Genomic DNA, 26,718 nt, shown 5'->3' with positions numbered 1-26,718 from the left:
ATAATGACACAAATTTTAACTGGTAATTTGAGAGACATTAAAAGATATACTCAGGCCATTATTTCAAATTCATTATGCAACTGTACATATTTTAACACACTTTATAGGAGATGATACGTCAAGATAATAAGACTGGTCATCAGATGTTCCTAGGAAATTAGCCAAATCATATTAATGTCAGTGTAATAGCAAGTCAGAACTGCAGGAATTGAGAAAGTCAAGATATGCAAGAGTACAGCTCAAAGCCACACACCACATTAGCTTACAAAAGTCACTACCTCTTCAGAATTTGCTTAAGACCACAGAATTATTCAGGGTCAGGACTAAAGTCATACCTAAAGTCTGACTATAAAACCCATGCTTTTAAACACCATACTACAGTGGCAACAATTCAAAACCTGCTAACTTGGAATTGAACCACAAGGTTCCAGGTATCTTTATGGCTTATCCATGTCACACCAGGATCACACTTTGAGAGTCTCTATCTCTATAACTAGGGGTTTAGATTAAGATCATATTTCTTTACCATGTATTTAACATCTTTTCTAAAATAATACAACACAGAAAAACTATATGTATTCATTACCTAATTAGTGATTGGTCAAAATTTAGTAATGAAAAGAGATTAATTAGTTCAATTCTATCAGTTATTGTCTAGGCTACCTAGCCCCTCTCAATAGCTTTAATTTCCTGAAATTTTTCATTTCATATGATTAATTTCCTTTAAAAATTATATTCTTCAGAGCATCCAAATGATTCAAAATCATGGGAAGATGCCCAGCCAGTGTGGCCCAGTGGTTGAGTGTCGACCTATGACCAGAAGGTCATGGTTCGATTCCCGGTCAGGGCACATGCCCGGGTTGCTGGCTCGATCCCCCGTGTGGCATGCAGGAGGCAGCCAATCAATGATTCTTTCTCATCATTGATGTTTCTATCTTTCTCTCCCTTCCTCTCTGAAATCAATAAAAATATGTATTTTTTTAAAAATCATGGCAAGATGATGTTGATGATGTTGAAGTACTTGCCACAAATTTATTTTTCCATCTGTTATTATTAGCCAAAACAGGACAAAGAGATAAAGAGTAAGAAACAGTGGAATGAAGATTTACTTTTTGCTAAGTTTTCTGGAGCAGTTTTTTCTGTTGTTTGTAATACATGTTTTAAAACATTTCAAATTCAAGAACCATTCCCATAAAGATTTCTTTATTGACAGAGGAATTTAAAAGCAATGAAAAATCTGTTATGGTGAATAATTCATTCTAAAATCAGTTAACGAGTGAATACAAAATTCTTATCACTGTCATTTGATACAGTAATGTGTCAAAGTCTCTCTAGCAATACTCCTCAGAAATTACCAAATTAAATATGCAAGTACTTATGAGACATCTTCTACATACAAGACATCACATGTGTGCCAGTTCTAAATAGTGTTGGACCTAGAAATGGAAAGTGACAATGATATGTCTGTGTTCCACAAAAGAAACTCCAAAGGGATTTGAAGTAGAAGCTGAGTGTCCAGCACAAGCATTTGATCAGCATGAAAAAGAACCATGAACACAAAATGGACTTACCTTGAAATTTTCAATAAAGGGGGAAAGACATATATATTTAATTAAAAGAGAAAGCCACCCATTGTCAAGACCCCATCTTGTGGTCCCAGAAATCTTATAAGTTAAGCAAAGAATGTATTTCTTACTTGCTGTCGATGAGCACTTCAGATTGCCGATTGTTCACTTGATTATCACTCTTGTAGCGAAACTAAAAAATCAAAGTATTTGTGAAAAAACACATTAAATAATACTTTGTCAGCACAAATAAGGACACTGAAAGTACTCTCAGTTCATTTGAACACTATCACCATCTGCCCAAAATGAGCACAGCTTCTGGTTACTGTGGACCCATCTCCACGTGTTCTAAATCTGAATCAAGACCTCTCTCACTAAACCTTATTCTGGGTGTCACTAGTGGAACAAGTCTAACCACATGCTCTTCCAATTTCCACACATTTTTAGTTGTTTCTAAGAAGACAATATGCCACATAGCTCCAGAGAAAACCATACATTAATTTTGATGTCTTCAACAGGGAATGAGGACTTCCATTTCTCTTACGTATGTGCTCAATACTTTATTGGAACAACATTTATTCTGTTTTATGGATTTCTTTGAAGCCAAGAAATTACTTGTAACAACATGTACTTTTATTCTCTAGAAATTATAATTGTTAACACTGAACTTTTATTAAATACTGAGTACTCTTTTAAAATCAAAAATATAATACTGAACCACATTTGGTGTGGATTTGTGTTTTTATGCCCAAGTGATCCTATTTCTTATTGTGTATTCCAGTAATGTAAATATCTTATGTTGCTTAGAAGAATCCATATATTATGAATTCTAAACTAAACTCATAAATTAGCAGCCATTCAGATAAGACTTCCTACGTGAACTGCCAAGATTAGATAGTAATAAGCTATAGGTGTTGTTTCAAACCAATAATATAAGGTGTTGTTTCAAACCAATTAGCCTAAATGCACAGATGAATGAGGGGGAGTATCATGAAACTAATTTCGTAGATCATAATCATCAGAATTAGTGCTTTTGCCTTTTAAAAATATTCAAAATATTACATCAATATCACAATATACAAAATGCTTCAACCAGCCCTTCTCTTTTTCAACATCCTTCCCAAACCCATCCCAGTCTTTCCTTTACGCTCTGCCCAGTGCATTCAATTACACTGATTGCTGGGTATAAGTTAATGGGTATTACCAGGAGGAATAAGATATTTGTCATTTGTTGACATGGAAAGAGTTGATAATATTGGTAGAAGAGTAAATTGTCAGTCCATCATTGGCATGCAATCTTCTCCCCACCAATAGAACAATAGAAATGGAAATAGATCTTTTGTCTAAGTACACAAATTGACATAGGGGCTGGATAATTTCTGTTTGCTCTTCCAAATCTACACCCATCCTTCTCCACTCTGCCCTGTGCCAGAGGAAGCTGATCTACATGGTCCTTGCCCTCTGGCTTCTGGTTGGGTTTGGCCAATAGGTGGCACTGGCAGAGAGCAGAGTGCCAGAGGAAAGTGAAATTCCCTGGCTTCCGTTAAGCTGGGTTATCAGTGGCTGCTTCCTCTCTATAGGTAGCCCCAACTGCTGCATGCAGCCCTCAACTACAGCCTCAAGTTTGATAATTGCTTCCTTCCTTTGCCCCTTCAAGTGAGAGATAGTTTTGCCACCCATGTTGCTATCCCAGGTGCTTTTCCTTGCCCACACCCTTTATAAATGGTCTCCTCATTATTAATCTTAGTCCAATCTTCCCCCATTTCAGAATGACATCTGTTTCCTGCCAAGATCCTGATTCATAAAGCTATCCAATTCATTGAACCAGCCCATATTATCACAAAATAAAGGCATATTCAAGCATTAACTGCAGTAGAGACAAAGGAGATTAGGTATTTAGTCACATCTATATCTAACCTGAAAACTGTCCCCTAACTTGACTAGCTGGGCATCACAAAAAAATACCAATCAGTTCACGCCCTGAACCCTGAGCAGCCCACTCTCTGGGCCTTAAAATGGGGCCACTCTCACTTCTGCCCAGGCTTTGCCAAGGGCGTCTTGGTATTGGAACATATAGAGTCTGAAAGGACTAGAAATAGTCATCTCAGACTGGCTCAACTTGACAACTTCTACCTTAGAAATAGATGTGAAGGCTCAGAGAAGAACTGAGCAGGACAGGAAGGGAGCAGAGAACAAGCATAACTGTGTACGCCCTGTAAGGCAGGCTCTGTGCCAAGTGCTTTATACACGGCATCTCGTTTTGTCTTTCTTACAGTGCTGATGTCATTGGCCACATTATTCAGGCAACGAAAGAAGTGGTTTGCATCATGTTACATTGCTAGAACATGGTATGGTAAGGTGTCTTTCTCCAAAACGTCTTTCTTTCTGCTCTACCGTTTTACTCTCCTATGAAGTACATCTATATGAATAAGACCTTTAAAGCCAATTTGTGGGAGCTCATGTACCTAAATGAGTACTATTCCTGATAGATCATATAATGTGGGGAAGTCAGGCATTTATTGTAAAGATGTCATTATTCAAATCATTGCTGATTCTATGACTTGTATTAATCATCAACTAGCAAGAGAGTTTTTATATCATATTGACCAAAAGAGCTTAATTTAAAAATTCCAAATGGGTCTCTTTTTTCTACTTCTGAGAGGTCACAATTGAAATTGAGACCTCAGGAATGCTCAAAAGCAAATACTCACATAATCATCTGTAGCATCTTTGACAGCTGTCATAGTTATCACCAGGACCAAAGGCACAATGGTGGTAAACCAGGTCAAGGAGGAAATTTCTGGAATCAGCTGAAATAAACATTTCAAACAGTTTAGGGCTTTTAAATTTAGTAAGTATATCTTCCAAATGTTGTCATTTAGTTTTCTAAGACTTGCCAAAGATTAATGGGATTATATTCCAGTTATTTATATACATATAGAATGACTTTCTGTTTGCATTCGGTTATAATGTACATAGAATAAACATATCATTGAACCACTTTTCAGAATTCCTGATAAAATACATAATTTTTATAACAAGTTAAGAAGTAAGCTTCATGAAATCTTTCATAGATGATGATCTTTCCCCAGATAAGCCCTAACCAGTTTGGCTCAGTGGATAGAGCGTCGGCCTGCAACCAAAAGGTCCCAGGTTCGATTCTAGTCAGGGGCATGTACCTTGGTTGCAGGCTCCTCCCTGGCCCAGGCCCTGGTCGGGGTTCATATGGGAGGCAACCAATCAATGTGTTTCTCTCACATCGATAATTCTCTCTGTCTTTCCCTCTCTCTTCCACTCTCTGAAAATCAATGGAGCCCTGATCGGTTTGGCTCAGTGGATAGAGCGTCGGCCTGCGGACTGAAGGGTCCCGGGTTCGATTCCGGTCAAGGGCATGTACCTGGGTTGCAGGCACATCCCCAGTGGGAGGTGTACAGGATGCAGCTGATTGATGTTTCTCTCTCATCAATGTTTCTATCTATCCTCTCCCTTTCCTCTCTGTAAAAAATCAATAAAATATATATATTTTTTAAAATCAATGGAAAAATATCCTCAGGTGAGGATTAAATAATAATAATTATATATATATATGTATATATATATAAACATCACCTGTCTTTTCTCAATTACCCATCTCAATTTTTAACAATTTTGCCAACTCCTCACCAATTCCCAAAAAAGAGATTCTTTGAGCATCTACGTTGAGCCAAACAATGTACCAAGTACTTTCCATATATTATGTCACTTAATCCTGAGAGAAGTCCATTGAGTTAGACTCTGTATCAAGTTGTTTTATACAAACGCTTAGGGTTTGTATTCCATGTAAATAGCACCTCAGTGTAAAATACAGAATGCACTGTGAATGGTGTCCCAGAGTCAAGAAAAGCTGCAGCCTTGGATATCATTTTTCCACTGTATAAATAACTATCTGAGAGGTCAAGCAACTGGGCCAAGACATACACTGTTAAAATTTGAACCTTGGTCTATTTGACTCCAAAGCCTTGTGCCTGTACCTCCACCTGCGAGAGGCACCATGACAACCGGCATGTTCTCTTAGGTGGTTTTCAAGTGGGGTTCCATTTGGAGCTGCTTCAGGGCTCTCAGGCGGGGAAGGGTTGGGTGAAGATGGCCAGTGTATGGAGATCAGGCCTCATTAAAACAACTCTAAACTTAATCAATTTTATATAATAGCTTCCACATAAAATTTAAAAACAAACAAACCTCGGAGAGGGAATAATGGCGGCGGAATAGACAGACGTGTTCCGAGCCTTGTCCCGGAGCAGAAAGAAAGAACAGCTGAGGGTCGCACAAGGAGTGTTTGTTGGCTGGTTGGGAGACAGCTGAATTCCAGAAGGAGGTGGGGGACTGCTAAACGGGGTTCCCCTGACCTGGCAGCACCAACTGCGGCTGGGTCCCCTCCCGGAGCTGCGGGCTTGGACGCGGAGTCTGCGCCATCTTGATCCGGAAAGTGGAGCTTATCAGAAGCCTGAGAATCCACAACTGAGGCACCCAAGGAACGACTGCGAGCCCCAGAACAACGCTCCCCAATTGGCGCAAACACACGGGTTCAGAGGAGCTCTACACTCCACCACGGAAAGGTCAGATTTCGCCTGGGATAAGGTGAGGTTTCTGGTCCCGGCGGGAGAGAGGAACGCACGTTTTGCGGGAGCTGGAGGACCAGGGAAGTCTGTGCCTAGAAAAATCCGTGGCTGTAGGGGCTGGCATGATCTGTGATTGTGGAAAGGGGTCCTCAGAGCTGCTAAGAGAAGGGCACTCTAAAAAGCAACCCATTTTGATCTGACGTGCAGGGACACCCTAAGAATTTCAGGCAGTCCAGACTTACGCGCAGCCCCTGCGTTCCCTGCGTGCCTGGGCTTACGCGCAGTCCCGGAGTTCGCACAACTGGGCTTTTTCCTTTTGAAATTCTTGCTTCTGATTACTAAGCCCAATACATAGGATCACCCAGTTGGGGACACCCTGGGAGATTGCAGGGGAAAGTTGTTTTTCTGGAACCTGGGGATCGGAGCAGGGAGTGACCATCGGAGACTCAGCTCTGAGGCAGCCCACTCCCACAAACCGGTAGTGAGTGCCACAGGGAAAAAAGGCTCTAACACTGCCTAGAGAGGCCATAGATAGACCCGGAAGTCAATCCAGAAACACTGCCACCCAGGGGCTGAATCACAAATTGACTCTTGTGTAATCAAAAATAAAGGAATACGAGAAATTAAGACACACCGCCTGCTTAAAATCAGGACTAGCTTACAACACTGAAGAGCAGTGGATCGCAGGGAACTGCAATACTGTCTGGACTGAGAAACAGGCGTGCCAAACAGAAAAACAGAGGAAGTGAATGACCTTCACTACTTCACATCTTATTTTTACCTTTTATTTTTTTATGTTTTTTATCTTTTTTTTATTTTCATTTATTGCATCTTTTAATCAAGAAACTTTTTTTTCTTTTTTCATCACTTGATTTTACCTTTTCAATTATTACATTTTTATTTTCAATCTGTATTATTACTACTGCTATTTTATCTTTTTTTTTTTTAAGTGTCATTTTATTTTCTCTTCATTTTATTTTGGGATTAGGGTTCTACATTCTATTTTTATCTTTCCTTTAGCATCGTTTTACTCTATCTCAACTCTACCTTTAGGCCATCACTCTCTTCCTAACCTCCCCCTTTTCAGTGTCCTGTTTATCTTACCCTTATACTGCTTTAGATTTTCCCTATTCTTTCTGTTTACCCCTTGTTAAAATTTCACCCTACTTACATATCTAATCTCCAATCCCCTGCTCCAAGTCCACATACACCTCTCCCTTCGCTGTCTGAGCTATCCATAAACTTGTCCTTCTCTCTGTCCTTTTGTTGTTGTTTGCTTGAATGTAGATTATATCGAATTTTTATGCTTTTTTGCGAGATTGTTCTGCTTATCCTTCTTTTGTTTATTTTTTTGTTTGTTTTGTGCTTCAGCTTTCCCTTGCCTCACTCCATATTAGTTGGTGTTGTAGTTTGTACTAATCCCCAGGCACTTGTTGCTGGCATTTGCTGGGATTAGTGATTGTTCTATTGGAGTTTTATCCCCAATATATATAGTCTGTTCCCCTTTCTCTCTTAGTCACTTTCTTGTCTCTCTCACTCTTTTTTTTCTTTACTTTCCCTTTTCCCAATTTCATTTTCACACTCCTTTTTTCTTTTTTTCTTTCTTTCTTTCTTTTCCCCCTTCTTCTTTCTCTCCTATCACCTAATTTGCCTTTCTCAGGTGGTCACCTTCATTGGAGGTTATTAATATCATGAATACATTCCTGTTCAGTGCCTTGTGAGTTGTACCTGGTAGTGCTGTATTTTGTGCCTTTAAATCAACCCAGGAGAGAGAGAACTACATAACCAGACACCCAGAGAAGAGAGACCATGGGGAGACAAAGAAGCAGCCCGCATATGAAAGAAAAGCAGGCATCACCAGAAAAGGAAGTAAACGAAATGCAGGCAAGCAACCTTCCAGAAAAAGAATTCAGAGAAATGGTCATAAGGTGGCTGAAAAGAATGGAAGACAAATTCAACAATATGAGCAAGAACCAAGAGGAAATGAAGAAGAACCAAGAAGAAATGAAAAATGACATCGCTGCTGTAAAGAACTCAATAGAAAGCATCAAGAGTAGACTAGAAGAAGCAGAGGACCGCATCAGTGAGCTAGAAGACAAGATGGAAAAAAATACCAAGTAGAGCAACTTCTAGAAAAAAAAATTAAAAGGCAGGAGGAGAGTCTAACGGAACTTTGGGACAACATGAAACAAAACAACATCCGCATAATAGGGGTTCCAGAAGGAAAGGAAAGGAAGCTGAGCAAGGAATAGAAAACCTCTTTGAAGAAATAATGACAGAAAATTTCCCTGATATAGGGAAGAAAAAACCCACACAAATCCAAGAAGCTCACAGAGTCCCAAGCAAAATGAACCCCAAAAGACCGACGCCAAGGCACATTATAATTAAATTGGCAAACACCAACGACAAAGTAAGAATCTTAAAAGCAGCAAGAGAGAGACAGAAAGTTACATACAAAGGAACCCCCATCAGACTAGCAACTGATTTCTCAACAGAAACTCATCAGGCCAGAAGGGAATGGAATGAAATATACAAAGTCATGCAAAGGAAGGGTCTGAATCCAAGAATACTGTACCCAGCAAGGCTATCAATCAAAATTGAAGGTGAAATCAGGAGCTTCACGGACAAAAAAGGACTAAGGGAATTTATTACCACCAAACCAGCAATGCAAGAAATGCTAAAGGGTCTGCTGTAAAAAAAAAAAAAAAAAAAAAAAAAAAAAGAAAGAAAGAAAGAAAGAAACAGGAAGCAAAGAAGTAACACAGGGGTAAAGAATAGGAATGGCGACAAATAAGTACCTATCAATAATAACTTTAAATGTAAATGGATTAAATGCCCCAATCAAAAGACATAGGGTAACGGATTGGATAAGAAAACACGACCCATATATCTGCTGTCTAGAAGAAACCCACCTCAGAAAAAAAGACGCACACAGACTGAGGGTGAAGGGATGGAAAAAGGTTATCCAGGCAAATGGAACTGAAAAAAAAAGCTGGGGTAGCAATACTTATTTCTGACAAATTAGATCTCAAACTGAAGGACATAACAAGAGATAAGGAAGGCCATTACATAATACTAAAGGGAGCAATCCAACAAGAAGAAATAACTCTGGTAAACATATATGCACCCAATACAGGAGCACCCAAATACATAAAAAAACTCCTGGAGGATATCAAGGGAGAGATTGACAGCAATACAATCATAGTAGGAGACTTTAATACCCCACTATCACCATTGGACAAATCCTCTAAACAAAAAATCACCAAAGAAACATCAATCCTAAATGACTCACTAGACCAGATGGAATTAATTGACATCTTCAGAACATTTCACCCCAAAGCCACAGAATATATATTCTTCTCAAGTGCACATGGGTCATTTTCAAAGATAGACCATATGTTGGGACATAGGCAAAGTGTCTTCAAATTCAAGAAGATAGAAATCATATCAAGCATCTTCTCAGACCACAGTGGCATAAAACTGGAAATCAACTACAATAAAAACAACCCAAAGAAATCAAACACATGGAGACTAAACAGCATGCTATTAAACCATGACTGGGTTACCAGAGAGATCAAAGAAGAAATAAAAAACATCATGACAACAAATGACAATGAAAACACTACAGGAGAAACCAAGATGGCGGCATAGGTAAACACCTAAACTGCTGCCTCGCACAACAATTTCAAAACTACAACTAAAAGACAGAACGTACACCATCCAGAACCACAGGAAAGCAGGCTGAGTGAAAATTCTACAACTAGAAGGAAGGAGAAAAGCTCACAGAGAATTGGAGGTACGGCAAAGGGGCTTTGTGCGCGCAGAGAGGAAGGGCGGCTGAGAGCTTGGCTGACTTCCTCTGGCGGAAGGGGGAAGGAAGCCTCGGACCGCGAGCTGGGAAAGGCAGAAGTCTGAAGGCGCACACGGGCCAGTGCGCACAAAGGCTGCGGAGGTAGCCATAGCCTTTCCCTAGTGAAAGGGAGTCAGAGGATCCTGACTGAGCCCCAGTCCTGACTGCAGTGAATCCCGGTTCCAGGCGAGCCCCTGGGGACCCACGCTCTTGTGGGGGGAGTCTGGACTCTCAGGCGGAGACTCGAGCTGGGGAAGGCGGAGGACTGAAAGCGCACATGCGCGCAGGGGCGGGGCTGACAGGAAGCCAAGACTGAGACTCCACCCCATCCAAGCTGAGCACAGAGGCTATTGCAATTTGGCAAGTCTAATCCTATAAGGCTGTCTCCAGCACCGGGCTTCTCCCAGCATAGACACAGCTGATCCTTACAGCCAACTGGCCCGGAGGTCAATTCTTCCCAGTGATACCAACAACAATAAAGACTTAATTACAACAAGGCTGTACACACAGGCCACAAAGGGGTGCACCAAGAGTGTCCACCTCAGGTTAACTGGGGAGGCAGACCCACTGGGCCATATTGGAAACCTAGCACAAATATCTACCTTACCAACTCAGGGATTCAGTGAAAATGCGGGGTCAAAGAATCAGATCACAAACGAAAGAAATGGAGGAAAACAAACGACTGGATATAGAATTCAAAACCACGGTTATAAGACTTTTTAAGAATATCCTAGAAAAGGCCAATAAATATAACGAGACCCTCGAAGATATGAAAAAGGACCAACTAGAAATTAAACATACACTGACTGAAATAAAAAATATTATACAGAGACCCAGAAACAGAATAGAGGAACACAAGAATCAAGTCAAAGAATTGAAATACAAAGAAGCAAAAAACACTCAACCGAAAAAGCAAAAAGCAAAAAAAAAAATCCAAAAAGTTGAAGATAATGTAAGAAGACTCTGGAACAACTTCAAGCGTACCAACATCAGAATTATGGGGGTGCCAGAAGAAGAGAGAGAGCAAGATACTGAAAACCTATTTGAAGAAATAATGACCGAAAACTTCCCCCACCTGGTGAAAGAAATAGACTTACAAGTCCAGGAAGCCCACAGAACCCCAAACAAAAGGAATCCAAAGAGGACCACACCAAGACACATCATAATTAAAATGCCAAGAGCAAAAGACAAAGAGAGAATATTAAAAGCAGCAAGAGAAAAACAGTTAATTACCTACAAGGGAGCACCCATACGACTGTCAGCTGACTTCTCAACAGAAACTATGCAGGCCAGACGGGAGTGGCAAGAAATTTTCAATGTGATGAATAGCAAGAACCTACAACCAAGATTACTCTACCCAGCAAAGCTATCATTCAGAATTGAAGGGCAGATAAAGAGCTTCACAGATAAGAAAAAGCTGAAGGAGTTCATCACCACCAAACCAGTACTATATGAAATGCTGAAAGGTATTCTTAAAGAAGAGGAAGAAGAAAAAAGTAAAGAGAAAAAATTATGAACAACAAATACATATCTATCAACAAGCCAACCTAAAAATCAAGTGAATTAAAAACCTGAGGAGCAGAATAATCTGGTGAATATAATAGAATCAGGGGCATAGAAAGGGAGTGGGCTGATAATTCTCAGGGGGAAAGGGGTATGGGGGGGTTCATGAAGAGAATGGACAAAAATCATACACCTATGGATGAGGACAGTGGGGGGGGAGGTAAGGGCAGAAGGTGGGGTGGGAAAGGGGTGGAGGGGAGCTATGGGGGGAAAAAGGAGAAATAATTGTAATAATCTGAATAAAGATTTATTTAAAAAAAAAAAAAAGAAAACACTACATTCCAAAATCTATGGGACACAGCGAAAGCAGTCTTGAGAGGGAAGTTCATAGCTCTACAAGCCTACTGCAAAAAACAAGAAACAGGGGTAATAAATTACCTAACCCAACAACTCAAAGAGTTAGAAAAAGAGCAACAAGAAAATCCCAGTGTAAGCAGAAGGAAGGAAATAATAAAGATCAGAGCACAGATAAACGACATAGAGACCAAAGAAACAATACAAAAGATCAACAAAACCAAAAGCTGGTTCTTTGAAAGGATAAACAAGATTGATGAACCTCTAGCCAGGCTCACCAAGAAGCAAAGAGAGAGGACCCAAATAAACAAGATCAGAAATGAAAGAGGTGAAATAACAACAGATCCCGCCGAAATACAAAGGATTGTTAAAAAATACTACGAACAACTCTATTCCAACAAACTGGACAACCTGGAGGAAATGGACATATTCCTAGAAAAATATAACCTTCCAAAACTCAATCAGGAAGAATCTAAACAGCTCAACATGCCAGTAACTATGGAAGAAATTGAAGCAGTCATCAAAGAGCTTCCGGCAAACAAAAGCCTGGGGCCAGACGGCTTCACAGGAGAGTTCTACCAAACATTCAAGGAAGAACTAAAACCTATCCTCCTTAGACTATTCCAAAAAATTCAAGAGTAAGGAACACTTCCAAGCTCCTTCTATGAAGCCAGCAACACCCTAATACCAAAACCAGATAAAGACAACACAATGAAGGAGAATTACAGGCCAATATCCCTCATGAATGTAGATGCCAAAATCCTCAACAAAATTCTAGCAAATAGGATCCAGCAGTACATCAGAAAGATCATACACCATGACCAAGTAGGGTTTATCCCAGGAATGCAAGGATGGTTCAATATCCGCAAATCAATAAATGTGATACATCACATAAACAAATTGAGAGATAAAAATCACATAGTCATATCAATTGATGCAGAAAAAGCATTTGACAAAATCTAACACCCTTTCTTGATAAAAACTCTCAACAAGGTGGGAATAGAAGGATCATACCTCAACATAATAAAAGCTATATATGATAAACCCACAGCTAACATCATACTCAATGGGCAAAAACTAAAACCATTTCCCCTAAGAACAGGAACAAGACAGGGATGCCCACTCTCACCACTCCTGTTTGACATAGTACTGGAAGTATTAGCCACTGCAATTAGACAAGAAGAAGAAATAAAAGGCATCCAAATTGGAAAAGAAGAAGTAAAGCTGTCCTTATTTGCAGATGACATGATATTGTACATAAAAAACCTGAAAGACTCCATCAAAAAACTAACAGACTTAATAAATGAATTCGGCAATGTAGCAGGATACAAAATTAACACCAAGAAATCTATGGCATTTCTATACACCAACAGTGAACTTACAGAAAGAGAGACTAAAAAAGCAATCCCATTTTCCATTGCACTAAAAAAATTAAGATACTTAGGAATAAACCTAACCAAGGAGGTAAAAGACCTATATGCGGAAAACTACAGGACACTGAAAAAAGAGACAGAGGAAGATGTAAACAGATGGAAGAACATACCATGTTCATGGATTGGTAGAATCAACATCATTAAAATGTCCATACTACCCAAAGCAATCTATAGATTCAATGCACTCCCCATTAAAATACCAATGGCGTATTTCACAGACCTAGAAAGAACTCTCCAAAAATTCATCTGGAATAAAAAAAGACCCCGAATAGCCACAGCAATCCTGAGAAAGAAGAATAAAGTAGGAGGGATCTCAATACCAGATTTCAAGCTGTACAAAGCCACTGTCCTCAAAACAGCCTGGTACTGGCATAAGAACAGACATATAGATCAATGGAACAGAATAGAGAATCCAGATATCGACCCAAACCAATATGCGCATTTAATATTTGACAAAGGAGGCATGAGCATACAATGGAGTCAAGACAGTCTCTTTAATAAATGGTGTTGGGAAAATTGGACAGATACATGCAAAAAAATGAAACTAGATCACCAACTTACGCCATACACAAAAATAAACTCAAAATGGGTACAGGACTTAAATATAAGACGGGAAACCATAAAAATACTGGAGGAATCCACAGGCAGCAAAATCTCAGACATATGCCAAAAGAACTTTTTCACTGATACTGCCCCTAGGGCAATGGAAGCCAAAGAGAAAATAAACAAATGGGACTACATCAAAATAAAAAGCTTTTTCACAGCAAAAGAAACCATCAACAACACAACAAGAAACCCCACTGTATGGGAGAACATATTTGCAAATGTTATCACTGATAAAGGTTTAATCTCCAACATCTACAGGCAGCTTATACAACTTAATAAAAGGAAGATAAATGATCCAATTAAAAAATGGGCAACAGACCTAAATAGAATCTTTTCGAAAGAAGACAGAAGGAGGGCCAAGAGACACATGAAAACATGCTCAAAGTCACTAATTATCCGAGAGATGCAAATCAAAACGACAATGCGATACCATCTCACACCTGTCAGAATGGCTATCATCAACAAATCGACAAATGACAAGTGTTGGCGAGGATGCGGAGAAAAAGGAACCCTCGTGCACTGCTGGTGGGAATGCAGACTGGTGCAGCCACTGTGGAGAACAGTATGGAGTTTCCTCAAAAAACTGAAAATGGAACTCCCATTTGACCCAGTAATCCCACTCCTGGGAATATATCCTAAGAAACTAGAAACACCAATCAGAAAGGATATATGCACCCCTGTGTTCATAGCAGCACAATTTACAATAGCTAAGATTTGGAAACAACCTAAGTGCCCGTCAGCAGATGACTGGATCAGAAAACTATGGTACATCTACACAATGGAATACTATGCTGCCATAAAAAAGAAGGAATTACTACCATTTGTAGGCACCTGGATGGAATTAGAGAACATTATGCTAAGTGAAATAAGCCAGTCAATGAAAGAAAAATACCACATGATCTCACTCATTTGGGGATAATGAAAAACATTATAAACTGATGAACAAAAAGATAGATACAGAGGCAGTAAAGCATCAAACAGACTGTCAAATTACAGCAGTAAGGTTAGGGAGAGGTGGGGGAAATAAGAGATCAACTGAAGGACTTATATGCATGTATATAAGAGTAACCAACGGATTCAAAACATTGGGGGGTGAGGCATGTATGGGAGTGGGGTGGGGGGGGGGCAATGGTAAGATATGTACACATATAATACCTTAATAAAAAAATAAATAAAAAATAAAAAATAAATAAAAACAAACAAACCTCAAAAGACTTTGAGGTACCAAGAAAAACCTTGGGCTGGGTGGCAGAAAAGCTGGATTCTAGAACTAGTTCTATCATTAACTTGTAAAAGCTTTATACATCATCTAATGTTTCTAGGTCTAATTTCTTTATCAATAAAAGAAAGGAGGTTGGACTAAACTTTCCCAAAGGCCCCTTCTGGATACAAAATTTTGTGAACAAAAGTCTTTGACCATAAATAAGAAATCCATTGGAGAAATGAGCTCAAAATTCTGGAATGGTACAAAGGATTATATGAAGAAACCAAAAGCAAATTCACAGGGGGGAAAAGAAAGAAATCTAGGATTCTAAAGTCTCTTCAATAAATTGTAAGATGCACATTCATCATTTGTGGGTTGTTGTTTTTTCTGTTTAACATCCAGATCTTTCAACTAATCCTTATTTTCTTAGGGATCTACCCAACCCCTTCTACTTTCAGTTCATGTAATTTTGGTGCACTGATCCCATCCTGATTCTAGTTTTTGGCATGTGATCAAGGTCAAGACAATTATTGCATCAAATTCTTGAGCCACACCCAGCCTGTGTGGCTCAGTGATTGAATGTCAGCCCATGAACCGGGAGCTCACAGTTTGATTCCCGGTCAAGGCACATGCCCGGGTTACGGCTCAATCTCCATTGGGGGGTGGGGAGGGCGAGGTATGCAGGAGGCAACTGATCGATGATTCTCTCATCATTATGCTTCTATCTCTCTCCCTCTCCCTTCCTCTCTCTGAAATCAATTTTTAAAAGGTAGGTGGAGGGGGTCAATGGTAAGAAAAACAAAGGGGGCATTTGTAATACTTTTGATAATAAAGATAAAATTTTAAAAAACATATTAGAAAAATTCTTGAGCCACAGTGATTGGTTTAGGGATAGAGGTGTAACTCAACATGGGCCAATCTCTCTCTCTCTCTCTCTCTCTCTCTCTCTCTCTCTCTCTCTCTCTCTCTCTGATATTGGAGTTGAAACTGGGAAAATAAAAGTTTAAAGCTTTTAGCATCTACCAGGTACAGAAAGCCTGTCAGAGAATAGGCCAACATGAAGGAAAACAGAGAAAAGCAACATCACAATCTGTTGAAATAGTTTGCCCATAAATCCAGTAATACATGAAATGACATATATTCACAAATATATTCCCTTTTTGCTTAAAAGAATTTAAGTTTTTGCCACTTATAATCAAAAGATTCTTAATACAAATAATTATTCAACTAAAGAAAAAATAGTCCTCAAACTATTCATCTAGACTGCACACATCTAATCTATCTTCTTACCTCCTATAATTAACACAGATTCCTGCACATTCTGAATCTACTAGTTTAGTGTGATTAAATTACTCTGAAATAACTGGCTAATGTGAGCTATGCTTTTTTCTTTCAAATGGGAGGAAAAAATTTAGTAAAATGGGAGGAAAAGGCAATGTTTATAACTACCAATTAACCACTCAAACTATTTTTAAAAATCATTGTAGAGTGAAATAACATATATCATACATCATTTATTTTAATATATATGCAAAATATGTCAATGTTCTTAGATGCAAATGAATTTGCCATATTAAGTTCCACAAACTACCACTCTGCTTGACTCATTGTCTTCACTCTGGCAATACCCAAACTGTTGACATGAGAGGGAGATAAAGAAAGGGGAGAGGCCGTGAACAGTAATCATTAGGCTCTGGTTTGATTCAAGTAAAGTGCAAGACTGCATTTTAAAATTACCTCAGTGTTTAAAATGATGAATGTGCTAGTTTTTACCCATTCTTAACCCTCTCACATTTGTGAAGAGAAACAGCAATAATAACATTAAAAATCTCATAAGGATGGTTTTACCTAATCATGAACATTTAACTAAGTGAATTAACTTACTTTTTCAAATTATATGATTACTTTTAACAAAGAGATCATGAAGAAATACAGCAGAAACATTACCTGTAAAATCAGAAGAAAAAGGAAATAGGCATTTGCCACTCTTTGGAACTGTTCAAATAAATTAATTGGCAAAAAGGTGAGAATGTTGTACTTGGATGTGTTGATACGATTATCCTGGAAAAGAAATAGCATCATGTTAGTTTGGGGCAAAGCCTGTTCATTATCAGAAATAGCTCTAAAACTTACAAGGCTGAGAATGGGTTATACCACAGCAAGAAATATAAGCCAGTTATCTAGGAAATTTTAAACTCTGTGTGGCCCAAGGCCTTCATTTTTTCTAAGATGATATGCTCCTGAAACTACGTGAAATTACTGTTCAATGCCATAAAATCATTTGTAACTATATATATATATATATATATATATATATATATATATATATATATCAAGTGCAAAGGTCTGCCCCTGAGATTTTTTTACTTTTATGCATTTATTGATTCCGCATATATCGCTTGAACACCTACTATGTACAAACACTGAGCTCATGCTGGGGCCCATAAGATTGGAAAGAACTTCAAGGATCATTTGATACACCTTCCTAAAGCATGGCCCTTTTGATAACTCTGACAAAGGGTCCCTACACCTGTCGTTGAAAGTCTTCTGTGGTGGGAAACTAATCACCTTGCAAGGCAGCCTGTCTCCATTGTAGAATGAAGATTGCTAGAAAGGTTTTTATAATGAGAAACCCAAATCTGCCTCCCTATAACTTCTTGACATGTGACAAATTCCATCTTTGGGGTAACCTAACCCAAATCTAAGCCCTTTGTATGTTGACAACCTTCAAATTTTCAAGAGTCACTCCTAGGTCTCCCATAAACCTTCTGCACTCTGGTCCAGACATTCTCGAACCCCTCAGCCATTCTCCATGACCTATTTTATAGACATCTCTTCCTGATCAGCTTCTTCTGGAATTTTCCCAATTTCTCTGCATCTTTCTTAAAACATCATGTCCTGAACCAAACACATATTAAAAATTTAGTTCAACTAATCCCCTTAGAACAGAGACAGATGTTCTTAAATGTCATTTCGGCAATTGTATCTCACTGTTTATTCGTATTGAGTTTTGATGAACTAAAATCTCTAAATTATTTCTTCATAAATTACAATTAAATCAGGTTTCCCATTAAGCATATACAGTTGATTTTTTAAAATATCAATGTACAAGATATTTTGTATATTCCTAGTATACCAGCCTAATAAAAAAACTATTTACTCTTAACTGAACTATCCCAAACTATTAAATATTCCTCCCAGCTTTGTGTCATCAGAAAATTTTAAACACATGCCTTTTATTATTCTTCCAAAGCTATAGACTATACATTAAAAAGTACAGGGCTATAAGTGTCTTTCAATGAATGATTGGATAAAGATAATGTGGTACATACAGTATATACAATGGAATACTACTCAGCCGTAAGAAAAGATGAAATACTGCCATTTGCAACAACATGGATGGATCTTGAGAGTAGCATGCTAAGTGAAATAAGTCAGTCAGAAAGGACAAGAACTATATGATTTCACTCATATGTGGGATATAAAACAGAAAGCAAGAAACAAACAAACCCACAGACAACAGAAGGTTAGTTACTAGAGGAAATGGTTGCAGGGGTGATGATAGATAAAGAGGGTAAAGGGATCAAATATATGGTGATAGAGGGAGACTAGACTTTGAATGTTGAGCACACAATAAAATATGCAAATGATGTATTATAGAATTGTACACTTGAAACTTACATAATGTTATTAACCAATCTCACCCCAATAAATTGAATTTTTTAAAATGAACAGGGCTAAATACAACCCCAAATTTTTAATTAAAGAAATAAAACTTGCCCTGGCTGGTTTGGCTCATTGGATAGAGCATCAGCCTGTGGACTGAAGGGTCCCAGGTTCAATTCTGGTCAAGGGCACATGCCCGGGTTGAGGGCTCAGTCCCCTATTGTGGGGCTTGCAGGAGGGAGCCGATCAGTGATTCTCTCATCATTGATATTTCTATCTCTCTCTCCCTCTCCCTTCCTCTCTGAAATCAATAAAAAAATTAAAAAATGAAACTTTGGCAAACTACTGGAGACCTCTACACAGATTATTGTTAACATCTTTCTCAAGTATTTATATAAAACACTAGAGGCCCAGTGCACGAAATTTGTAGGCCTGGCTGGCGATCAGGGCCAATCGGGGTCTTCACGCTGCCAGCCGGGGCCTTCCTTCTCTGGCTGCCGGCTGCGAGCCAAAGCCTTCCTTCATTTTGCGTCACCCCCTGGTGGCCAGTGCTCATCATAGCAAGCGATTGAACTCCTGTCAAACTCCCGAGGGGACACTTTGCATATTAGCCTTTTATATATAGAGATACTAAGTATGTTTTATTTAACCATTTACAAATCCACCTAACTATACTCCATGATGCTTCAATCTATCATATCTACAAAGAAAACATGAAATTTGGAGTAGTGCTGAAATTCAGAATTAGCATGACCAGGTGTTTCCATCCACTAATATTTTAAAACTGAGATTAGTCAGTGTACCTTGTTTTAAGCGAACCTACACTGATTCCTAGTAATCACTGATACTCTTTAAAGAAAATAGTCAACTGTTAAATGGCCATTTTTAACATTTACCATGAATTGATATGTCCAGCTCTGGCAATAAGTGTGGGACAGTAAGAGAGGTGTCAAGAGAAGAATATCCAGCTTAGTTGTCTGATGCATAGTAATGTGCTAAAAGCTGTTCTCTGAGTAAATGGTGGCTATTTTACAATGAGTTATCTACTCAAGAACTGGGATGGGAGGGAAGGCTGAACTGTAACAAGACATTTTTCTAAAGGAGAGACTTGGAAAACATTATAAGGAAGCGAAAAGCTAAGGAGAAAATGCAGTTAACTAAAAGAATCACATATTCCTATTTTTGTTTTATATGTTTGTTTTAGTTTAAGTGTAAACTAAAAATTTAGTTTAAGTGTGAGCCTGTATCTTACTAAAAGAACATACTGAACATTGGCTCTGACATTCAAAACCATGGCAAGAATTATAAAACAAATTCTCCTGCAAAACTGAATTCCACATAGGTGAACAGCTAATTGCATGGTATAAAGTGATGATGCAATTGACAATTTTCTCCTATTTGCTTAAACTCAAGCAATGATTGTGTTTGTTTACTGGCTCTGTTGTGACTTAGTCACACATGATGCAAATCCTCACAGCTGTGACTGAGAATAAGGAACCAGGGCTCCCCCTCCTGGAGACTCTCTGGACCCATTTACCTTTGTTTTCCAATAGAAAGTGGGGGAAAGTGTTTTCATTTCCACTGCCCTGTCCAAGAATATGAACATTGTTAAGACCTTAAATCAGCCACATTGATATTCAGTCATTTCATTGAGCCAGCTTACAGTCAAATTTTAGCATAGTTCATTCCGTAATACAGCATGGAAGATGTCCATGACCCTCTTAGCTTTTCTACCACAGACTACTAGAAACACCCCAATCCAGAGGAGGACAAGCATGAAGAGGAGAAGGAAAAGACAAAGTAGAAAGAAACACATCTGAAGAACCCATATAGCATCTTTAGTGCTGATAGAAGCCAGGCTGGAATTCATGGCTTTAGTTTGTTAGGCAGGTGAGCCAGTTAACTGACCCTATAGTGAGGTAGGCTTAATCACAGTCAGAGGCAATTGCAGAACAGGGCAGACCTCCTAGGTAGTGGGAAAGAGCCCACTGCTAGAGGAACATCAGAGACTGCCTACTCCCTGTAGGTAGCTCACCTCTGAGAGGAAGAGGGCAGAGCTAAATTCAGGAGGCCCAGGTATTCCTCTGAGATTGACACATGACTCCACCTCCCATGGGGCAGAGTAAGTAGAGGTGGAAAGAGAAGTATCACCCCAGTAGAGACCCCTCCAGCTGAAAAGCAACACCAAGATAAGGAAATGGCATTGCTCCTCTAAAGTATATTAGTCTAAAGGTCCTGAGGCTGGCAGAAGATGGCACACTTGAGGATCTACTATGGATGTCAGCACAAACTGAGGCAGAGAAACAAGTTCCGTGGAAGCTATATTTTATGATAAAGACTAAAAGTATAAGTAAAAAGGGAATTACTGAAAGGTTTTAAGCAAAGAAGTAACTTCATGAATTCTAATTTTAAAACATTAACCTAGCTACCAGGTGGAGAACAAATTGGAAATGACACAAGAATAAATGTGAAGACCAATGAAGAGGTCTTTGAATTAGTCTAAGTGAAAGATAATGTGTGGCTTGGACCAACATGGTGGCAGAAAGGGTGGCAACAAATTTATTATTTATTATTATTATTAAATTTTTTTATTGATTTCAGAGAGGAAGGGAGAGGGAGAGGGAGAGAGATAGAAACATCAATGATGAGAATCATTGATCAGCTGCCTCCTACACACCCCCTACTGGGGATCAAGCCTGAAACCCAGGCATGTGCCCTTGACTGTAATTAAACTTGGGATCCTTCAGTCCAAAGGCCAATAGTCTATCCACTGAGCCAAACCAGCTAGGACTATTATTATTATTGTTGTTGTTGTTGTTGTTATTGACTAGAGGCCTGGTGCACAAATTTGTGCACTGGTGGGGTCCAGCTGACCCACCCAGATGGGGGCCATCGGAGGCGGGCCAGCCAGGGTGAGGAACCACTGCAGGTGGTTTGCCTGCTGACCCCAACCCTGATCTAGGTGGGGGGCCCACTGGAGGGTAGGGCCCAGCAGGTCAAGGAGCTACAGGTGTTCTGGTCATCCTTCTGTTCGGTCTATTTGCATATTACCCTTTTATTATATAGGATAATGATATTTACCAAGCTTTTACTATGTGTACTGTTCTAAGACCTTTACATTTCTCAACTCATTTTATCCTCACAACTAGAGGCCCAGTGCACGAAATTTGTATACGGGGGGCGGGGGGTGTGTCCCTCAGCCCAGCCTGCACCCTCTCCAATCTGGGACCCCTTGAGGGATGTCCAACTGCCCGTTTAGGCCAGATCCTGGTAGGATCAGGGCTAAACCGGCAGTGGAATGTCCGACTGCCCATTTAGGCCCAATCCCAGTAGGATCGGGCCTAAATGGGCAGTCGGACATCCCTCTCACAATCCAGGACTGCTGGCTCCCAACTGCTCACCTGTCTGCCTTCCTGATTGCCCCTAACCACTTCTGCCTGCCAGCCTGATCACCCCCTAACCACTCCCCTGCCAGCCTGATTGTCCCTAACTGCCCTCCCCTGCAGGCCTGGTCACCCCTAACTGCTCTCCCCTGCAGGCCTGGTCACCCCCAACTGCCCTCCCCTGAAGGCCTGCGTCCCCCCCAACTTTCCTTCCCTGCAGGCCTGGTCACCCCCAACTGCCCTCCTCTGCCAGCCTGGTCACCCCTAACTGCCCTCCCCTGCAGGCTTGATCGCCCCCAACTGCCCTCCCTTGCAGGCCTGGTCCCTCTCAACTGCCCTTCCCTGCTGGCCTGATTGCCCCAACTGTCCTCCCTTGCAGGCCTGGTCCCTCCCAACTGTTGGCCATCTTGTGGCAGCCATCTTGTGTCCACATGGGGGCAGCCATCTTTGACCACATGGGGGCAGCCATCTTGTGTGTTGGAGTGACAGTCAATTTGCATATTACTCTTTTATTAGATAGGATTAGATAGGATAGAGGCCTGTTGCACGGGTGGGGACTGGCTGATTTGCCCTGAAGGGTGTTCCGGATTAGGGTGGGGGTTCCCTTGGGGTGTGGGGCAGCCTGGGCGAGGGATCTGTGGTGGTTTGCAGACCAGCCACACCCCCCGGCAACCCAAGCGGAGGCCCTGTTATCTGGGATTTATTTATCTTCTATAATTGAAACTTTGTAGCCTTGAGAGGACGCAGGGCAGGCCAGGGCAGGCGGAAAGCTTGGCTTCCTCCATTGCCGGGGAAACCCAAGCCTCCTGTTTGCTCCGTGGCCGCAGACATCTTGGTTGGGTTAATTTGCATACTCGCTCCTGATTGGCTGGTGGGTGTGGGTGGTGGGTGTAGTGGATATCCTTATGAAATAGGTACTAATATCCCAATTACATATAAGGGGAATCCAAGGTCAGAGAGATCAAGTAATTTGTGCAAGGTTACACAGCTGATAAGTGGGGGAACCAGGATTTGAATCCAAGCGCTCTGCTTCCAGAGCCTGCTCTCTTCACTCTAATGCTCCCCCAGTTCAGTGCACAGCAGATGTCTCCTCTGCATTCAGAGAAATCAGCCCCTGCTCTCTCCTCCACTCAGTATTGCTAGTCTTCTGCCACTTTCTGGCCAAGGGAAACCTTGTATATCTACCTTTTCCTCCCAGTGAGAGTCATCCTGCTCAGTAGGAGTCCCGGTTCTCTATTGCTTGATGTATGATTACAGCTTCCTTGTATTCCCTCTCAACCCCCCTCAAGAGTGTTTCTCTTTGCTCCTGACACAGTTCAATGCAGGCAAACTGTATTGCTAGCCACTTCCTCAGCTAAGCTTTTCAAGAGAAGCGGCAGTGGCCAAAGTCCTTTACATTTTCAACACTGACTGCTTGGTGTGGGGAAAAAATACAGCAAAATTTTTCAGAGGTGGGCCATCAAATAAAATATTAATAAAATGAGTAACATGATTCTTTACAGTACAGTTTGATTGTGTAATTGTATTGCTTAAGAAAACAAAACAAATGGAAAATAACAAACACTGTAAATAGAACATTTGAGGAGTTTGCCTCAATTCTTCTACTGGCAAAATGAAGCTAATATTTTTCATCTATATATAGGACTATTGTGGAGATGAGATCATAGATGTGAAAGCGTTTTTGCTCAGTTGAAAGAATTATACAAATATAGGGGGTTTGTGAGCAACCCCTAAATAATACAAATGAATTTAGGCAATCCAATGTACGAGGCAGGATAAACTGGGTATGCCACAGTAACAACTCCAGAATCCTCATAGCTTAACAGAGTAAGCGTTTGCTTCTTGCTCATGCTACTACATCCAACATGAGCCAGCAGGGAGACGCTGCTCATCGCAGTTACTCTCAATGGACCAGACACCATTTCACATGCTTCAAGTTGCGGAACCAGAGGGAAAGAGGGCGCTCTGGAGGGCCTCACACCCACAACTTAACGCTTTAATCCAAATGCTTACAACTCACTGACCAGAAAGAATCACCATGTACCCAAATGGCAGAAAGACAGAAACGCTAATGGACATGACTAACGGCCACCACAACCAGATATGGAAACTAGCCCTAATATTTCACAAGATACACCAGCTCCAAACAATAAACGTCAGAAACCTACGTCAGTGCTGCACATCCGGTCCTGTTTGAATGTCAGGTATAATAGCTATTTGACTACCTGCCCTTCACCTCAGCTAACAGGGCTCCAACTTGCTTAGTCCTGTGGTCTGATGGGTTCAACTCCCGTCCATAACTCCAAGGTCAGGCCCAGATTAGTTTAAACCAACCATATGGCCTATTCCCTAATTACAATTTTAAAATTCAAGGATTATCACATGATCCATGTCAATTCTGGGGATTTGTTGGAGATATAAGGCTTTCTCTTTCCTACTGGATTCCAACCTGAAGTGCGTAGCACTAGGGGTCACTGATAACATCTTGGGATCCTGAGAGGAGATGCTGCCAAGAATAAACTCTACACTGCAGATGCAGGCTGAGAAATGCAGAGAGAGAAAGTAGGCCAAGCCTCTCCTGAAGATAGCTCTATCTCTGCACTTTTAGTTATATGGTCATTTCTTTTATAGTCTAAGTCCATTTGAATTGATTTTTCTTTTACTCCCAACCAACCAAACACCAGGCAAGGACACTAATAATATATATAAGATCAGCTTACGTTTTATATAACAGTTTACTTTTATCTGTTATTTGCCTTAAAGAATGAGTCACAGAAGGCTAAGCGTAAATGCGTGTGTTCAGTGGTTGTCTGGGGACACTGCCTGCATCTGTGAATCCCACAGGCCAAACCCCAGGAGCTTTCGCAATGAGTACACGGTCTGAGCACTATCAAAAGATCTTTCCAAATTTGATGAAACATTTTTATGTCATAACAACTATAAAAAGTAACTGTCAGGAGTTTGGGTGGTGGGGTAGAGGGAGCCTAGTTTTCTTGCCATAAGAGCAGGCAGATATAATACTGTTATGGTACAATCTGAATTCCAGAGAGAAAAACAGTCATGACTCTTAATGAGAGATTATCGCTAAACCATAAAACAAGAAACTGTATCCACAGACAACATGCATAAAAAAGGAAGTGGCCTAAAGGCATTTGCACCACTCAGGAAATGTGTGAAATACCCATGTTTATGTAAAGATTCCCAAAGAATGATGTATGGGGCAAATGGGCCTGGAGATTCGGCGTCTGGCACCTCACTGATACCAGGCAGAACCACAGCTTCTCAGCTTTGTCAAATGGTGCCCAGTCCAGAGTCCATTGCATTCAGCTTTGGGAGCCAAGAAGAGAGGATAGTGCTCCTCTATGAGCACTGTTGAGAGAGGGGCAAGCCACAGAAGAGGTTTTACAGACTGCTGCCAGTCAACATTGGCTACAACCATGATCATGGTAGCATTCTCCTGAGCCTGGGCTCTCCACCATAAACAAAAACATTTGTGGGAGGGAAAAGCAGAGGGCATGTTTCCCCCTGCATTCACCTACTCATTCAACTGAGGGTCTGCTATGCATCAGGCACTATGTCCTTGAGCCAGTACTGCAGGTATGAATAAACAGTCTCCTTGGCACAAGTTGTAATATATTTGTGGGGAACAAGGCAAGAATGAGCAGACAATCAACTTGTAAACTGATGACACAATTTAAGAAAGTGATCAGTGCTATGAAGAAAACAGCAACACAACAGGAGCACTTGGCTGCCAAGACTCCCTTAGGAAGCCTGCTGTTTGACTTTGCAGGTTAATGCTAGCTCAAGATTACCCTATCTGATGAGACCGCTGGGGCACCAGTCCCCCCAAGGGATGCCCAAAACACTTCTTCAGGCTATCAGAAAAAAAATAACTTTTCTGCATATATTAACAAAAGAATTTTAAGTTAAAGTCACTAATGTTTAATGCAGATTGTATTTACCATATAGATACACACATATATATACTTATGTATATACATATAGTTATATAAATATCTATATATATAAGAGGCTAATATGCTAAGTGTCTGACCGTCTGACCAATCGCTATGATGCACACTAACCACCAGGGGGCAGACGCTCAACACAGGAGCTGCCAAGCTGCAATGACTTGCAGCAGCAGTTCTCAGGTGACACACCCCAAAACCAGAGAGGAGGGAATCTGATTCCTCACGGGGCCGTGCAATTCTACCTTTGGCCGTGGGTTATATTGTTGCTGGGGCACTGTAGGCCCCAAATCTGGTTTACTGCACACTTGCATTTGCGTTCCACACCCTGTACAACAGCAACTTTGCAGAGTGCCCTCTCCCACTCCGGGACCCCTCGGGATATGTCGGAGAGCTGGTTTCGGCCCAATCCCTGCAGGCCAGGCCGAGGGATGCCACTTACTCCACAGATTCCCTTCAAGCAACAGAACCATCCCAGGTGCGCCGGCCAGGGAGGGACCGCGGGAGGTTGACTCTAGGGCTTGTCCGGCCTGTCTCACTCAGTTCTGCCCGCCGGCCACCTTCTAATTAATTTCCTTTCAATGTGCA

The 26,718-nt window shown here is 40.6% G+C and overlaps 1 protein-coding gene across 1 annotated transcript in view; it reads right to left on the bottom strand.

The window, feature by feature from the left end:
* Positions 1–26,718, bottom strand: part of ATP8B4 (ATPase phospholipid transporting 8B4 (putative)) — a 187,395-nt gene that overhangs the window by 115,742 nt on the left and 44,935 nt on the right. The window contains exons 4-6 of the mRNA XM_080682656.1: positions 17,061–17,174; positions 4,277–4,375; positions 1,697–1,758 (exon numbers count right to left, since the gene is read on the bottom strand). Coding sequence (XP_080538782.1) covers positions 1,697–1,758; positions 4,277–4,375; positions 17,061–17,174 — 275 coding nt within the window. The remainder of the gene's footprint in view (positions 1–1,696; positions 1,759–4,276; positions 4,376–17,060; positions 17,175–26,718) is intronic.

Source organism: Plecotus auritus (genome assembly GCF_963455305.1).
Source record: "Plecotus auritus genome assembly, chromosome: 1".
Classification (NCBI taxonomy): Eukaryota; Metazoa; Chordata; class Mammalia; order Chiroptera; family Vespertilionidae; genus Plecotus; species Plecotus auritus.
This window is presented reverse-complemented; position numbering and strand designations above follow the sequence as displayed.